General features: G+C 26.8%; 4 protein-coding genes across 4 annotated transcripts; 1 reads left to right on the top strand and 3 right to left on the bottom strand.

Moving 5' to 3' along the window:
• Positions 1 to 14: 14 nt before the first annotated feature.
• Positions 15 to 1,958, bottom strand: ENU1_003520 (leucine-rich repeat containing protein; the record flags this gene model as incomplete). The annotated part of the gene is made up of 1 exon (XM_008856488.1): positions 15 to 1,958. One exon carries the CDS (start codon positions 1,956 to 1,958, stop codon positions 15 to 17), a length of 1,944 nt encoding a protein of 647 aa, XP_008854710.1.
• Positions 1,959 to 2,067: 109 nt separating this feature from the next.
• On the top strand, positions 2,068 to 2,622 carry ENU1_003510 (hypothetical protein; the record flags this gene model as incomplete). The annotated part of the gene is made up of 1 exon (XM_008856487.1): positions 2,068 to 2,622. The coding sequence occupies one exon, from the start codon at positions 2,068 to 2,070 to the stop codon at positions 2,620 to 2,622; it is 555 nt and encodes a 184-aa protein (XP_008854709.1).
• A 354-nt stretch (positions 2,623 to 2,976) lies between these two features.
• ENU1_003500 (RNA recognition motif domain containing protein) lies at positions 2,977 to 3,564 on the bottom strand (the record flags this gene model as incomplete). Its single annotated transcript, XM_008856486.1, has 1 exon — positions 2,977 to 3,564. The coding sequence occupies one exon, from the start codon at positions 3,562 to 3,564 to the stop codon at positions 2,977 to 2,979; it is 588 nt and encodes a 195-aa protein (XP_008854708.1).
• Positions 3,565 to 3,649: 85 nt separating this feature from the next.
• On the bottom strand, positions 3,650 to 4,489 carry ENU1_003490 (SH3 domain containing protein; the record flags this gene model as incomplete). The annotated part of the gene is made up of 1 exon (XM_008856485.1): positions 3,650 to 4,489. The coding sequence occupies one exon, from the start codon at positions 4,487 to 4,489 to the stop codon at positions 3,650 to 3,652; it is 840 nt and encodes a 279-aa protein (XP_008854707.1).
• Between the last annotated feature and the right edge of the window lie 53 nt (positions 4,490 to 4,542).

Here is a 4,542-nt window from a genome sequence, read left to right as displayed (position 1 = left end):
AAAAAAAAAATTACTTAATTCATATCTTTCAATAAAGTATTAAGTTCATTTAATTTATCTGGTTCATTATCTTCCCCTGCTAACATTAATGTCATTACTTGAAGCTTTTCATTAACATTAATAGTACTCTGATTTGATTTAAATTTTTTATTTAAACCAACAACTTTTCTAATCATTGTACGTTTAATTTCAGAAGGAGGATTAAGAATTTGTTTAAGTTGAGGGTCTTCTTTATCAATATCACATTGAGGAATAAAATCAGTTTTATCTTGTTCAGCACTAACAATAGATTTTAAAGTATAATTTGTAAATTGTAAGAAATCAAAACAAGAAGGAAAATCTAATGGAACAGTCATATTAACAATTCCATCCCATTTCTTTTTTGCAGATAAAAATTTAATTTTAATTGTTCTTTTATGATCAATTGCAGTTCTAATAATGTCATATAATATTGGAACAGGAATAAGTGAATCATAATCATCAAATCTAATTTCAATAACTTTTTCTTTTGATAAAAATGATGCTTTATCTTCTTGATTTTTTTTTATTGCTTGTCCAGTCCATCCAAGTTCTTTTCCTTTTTTTGCTTTTTCTTCTTTTTCTTTTTCTAATTCTTTTTCTAATTCTTTTCTTTTACGTTCTTCTTCTAAATATCTTTCTGTTGTTTTAGGATCTTCTATTCCTTCAACAATACGTCTAATTCTTCTAATAAATTTATCAGCATCAATTACTTTAGCAGGATCTTCACTACTCTTTTTTTTAAGAATATTTAATTTTGAAAGAATATAATTTTGATTATCTATTCTTTGTTGATCTAATTCTATTTGTTCTTTTGAAACAACTAATCCTTCCATAGAAGTAGATCTATCTAATTGTTGTACTTTTTGTCTAATATTTTTTGCTGCATTTAATGCATCACTTCGTTGTGACATTGTAAGAGTTCTATTTTTTCTATCATCAAATTGAGAGAAATCAAAATCATCTCCATCATCAAACATTACTTCATTAATATTATTTGAATTCTCTGCAAATGCTTGAACTTTTTCTTCCATTGTAAATGGTTTTGAATCAAGACAACAATCCATACCATATTGAAGTGAAGGAATAACTTTAGCCATTTCAATTTTATAATTAGCCATTTCAGCTGTTGGATTTCCTTCAAGAAAGATTTGTTCAATATTAAACATTTTATTAAATACTTGAAAAGTATTTGGTTGTCTATCTATTAAATTATTTTTTACACTTAATACTCTTAAATTATATAATCTTTTTAATCCATTTAAATTTTTAATTCTATTATTGTCTAATGTAATTACTGATAAATTTCTTACTTGACGACATGATACTACTCGAATTTCATTATAATCTGCATGTAATACATCTAATGGTCTTTCACCAATTCTTTTAATTTTTTTAATATGATTATGAGAAACATCTAATAATCTTAATTCTGGAAAATTTTCTTTTGTAAATACTTCTTCTAATTCAGTTAATTGACATTTTTGAAGTTTTAATATCTTTAAATTACTCCATACTTTTTTTTCTTCTCCATTTAATCCCATTGCCTTTGCTACACTTTCTACAAATACTCCACAAAATGATAATTTAATTAAATTATTATGGATGTCTGAATGATTTAAATCAACTCCACATAATACATTCTTTACTCCTAAATAATCTAATTCACATTTATTTGTAAAATCTAATGGAATAGGTGCTTCTACATCATCTGCATCAACATCTTCTTCTTCATTAACTTCTTCTTCATTATATATTTTAACTGCATGTAATCCTTCTAACATATTTTTTACTTTTTCAATATCTCCATATTCATTTTGTGACATTCCATTTAACATCATTGCTAATGCTGGTGATAATCTAACTTTATTTCTTCCATTTAATGTTCTAAGTGAATATTCAATAACATCTTCAAAGTGTTGTTTTTTATTTCTTTCCATTTAATAAAAACTTTATTTAATTTTTTTTTTTTTAAAGTTGATTTTCTTTTTTCTTTTTTTACTCTTTGATTTTTATTTGATTGTTCTAGAACTAACTTAATTCATTTAAATGAAACTACTTCTCTTCTCCTTATTATTATGTTTATCTTTTGCTCATCATAGCCATAATCATCATTCTCATCATAAACACTATCATATCGAAGAAAATGATCATAAAGAAATGATAAAAAATACAAATAATGAATATGGTTTTGGTTTTTATATTAATTGTACTGAAATGACTAGTTGTATTGGATGTGGACTTGCTTTAAATCAATGTTATTGGAATGTTAAAACTCATCAATGTATTAGTCTTCCAGAAAATACTTATCCACAAGATATTTATGCTGTTTGTCCTGCTGATGAAATTGCTCTCTTTGAACAACAATTAGTTATTACTATTATTGTTATTTCTACAATATTCTTATTATGTTGTGTTTGTTGTATTAAGTGTTGTTGTCCATCAACTAGACGTCATAGAACAATAAGAAGAACTCAGAGACATACTGCTCCTCATCAACCAGTAGTCCAACAACCCGTTCAAATTCCAATGACAAATTATTATATTCCACCAACTCCAGGAACATACGTCCAACCTGTTTATGGACTTGGTCAAGCATTTTAAACCAATTAGTTTTAAACAAATGAAATAAACATTTCATTCAATTAAAAGTTAAATGAATTTTAATTGTTTTAATTTTCTTTTTAATAATTATTTATTAAGTAATATTCCTGCACTATATTCTACACTTCTTCCATAAAATTCAGAATCAAATGATGATAATAATCGTTCTATTGGTTGTTGTTTATTAGTAAAACTTCCATAAACAAAATTCCCATCATTTGGTTCAATAACTTTAGGGTATTCTTGAATTTCTTCAATTTGAACTTCATACTCAACCATTGTTGATTGGTGATTTGTAGTTCTTTTTGTAGAAGAATAAAGGAAATTATCAAATTAAAAAGAATACAATTTGAATTAATGGTTGTTTGGTGAGCGTTCTCTTGGTGAATAACAATCATCATTTTCATATCTATCACGATGGAAATCACGTGGACTAATAGAACGACTTCTTCGTGGAGAATAATAAGTTGGTCTATATCGTTCTCTTGAACGACTACGTTCTGTTCTACGACGATATAATCTATCTCTAGAATAATAACTAGACTCATATCTATCATATTCTCTGTGGCGTGGATTTCTATCTCTTGTTCTATTGAAATATGAACCTAAATATCTTCCTGGTGTTTTGTCTCGTGCTTCTTCTCTTCTTGCAAAATCAACTGAAATACGAAATCCATCTACTTCTGTACCATTTAATTGTTCAACAGCACGTTTTGCGTCTTCAGCTTTGTCATATGTAACAAATCCAAATCTTAATGAACGTTGAGAAATAGGTTCTCGAATAATAACGCATTTTGTTACAGTTCCAATTTCAGAAAATACCTTTTGAAGAGAATCATCCGTTGTGTGAAGTGATAATTTATAAATGTGAACTGTTTTTCGTTCATTTATATTACCTTCATTTGGTTGATTAGATACATTTGTTGTACTTTCACTTGACATTGGACTGTTTTTTTTTTTAAGTTATATAGTTTTTATTTTTTAATTAAAACTTAAAAAATTCTAATTATTTCATATTTATAACTTTTCAGATAATTCTGACATAGTTTGATGGAAAATACCCTGTTTTCCCATTATTTTCACCATACCACCATTCTCCATCTTCTTTATATACTTTGATAATATCCCCTTCATTCAATAGTAATTCATTTTCTTCATTTGGTTCAAAATAGTACAAACTTTGTACCTTTTTATATTGTTCTGATTTTGCTCCTATCACAGGAATAATTTTATGTTGTTCTTCAGAAAATTGGAAGTTTGGTGGGATTTCTTTCATGGTTTCTTCAATTTGTTTCCATCCCTTAGATACTGAATTTAAATACTTTGTGTAACAAACTAACAAACTACTCATAATTGGTCTAGCAATTGTCATTCGTTCTTCTTCTAGACATTCAGTTTCACTAATAATATCACTTCGTAATTTAGAATATCTTTCTTTCTCTGCATCGAATTTGATTTGATATTCCTTGATTTTCCCTTCCTTCCCTGTCTTTTTCATCAAACTTTCAAGTTTCTCTTTGTGTCTATCCATATCAATTCTTGTTTTATGACAGTCATCAATTCTTCTTTGTAAGTCATCATAATATTCAATGTGTTGTCTCAAAGGATAAATTAAGTCTTGTTCTATTTCTTCAAATCCAGTTTTCTCAATTGAATTTAATATATCTACTATTCTAGAATCATTAACCATAATTGCAGTTTGTTTTAAAGTATCAATTGGTGTGAACGCTTGAGTTGGAAGAATTTCTGCACAATGAAGAATTTGTTTGTATAATTTTTTATTTTGTATCACTCTTTCTTTGGCTGTTTTTAAATCACTGTCATGTGTTTTTTCTTTGACACCCAAATGAGTTTTTAATTGGAACATTTTTCTGTTGAACTTTGTGCCAACTTTTTCACTCATACTTATTTTCTTTTTTT

Source organism: Entamoeba nuttalli, assembly GCF_000257125.1.
Source record: "Entamoeba nuttalli P19 unplaced genomic scaffold asmbl_1953, whole genome shotgun sequence".
Classification (NCBI taxonomy): domain Eukaryota; phylum Evosea; order Mastigamoebida; family Endamoebidae; genus Entamoeba; species Entamoeba nuttalli.
The sequence above is the reverse complement of the archived record's forward strand: the minus strand, read 5'-3'. Positions and strand labels throughout refer to the sequence as shown.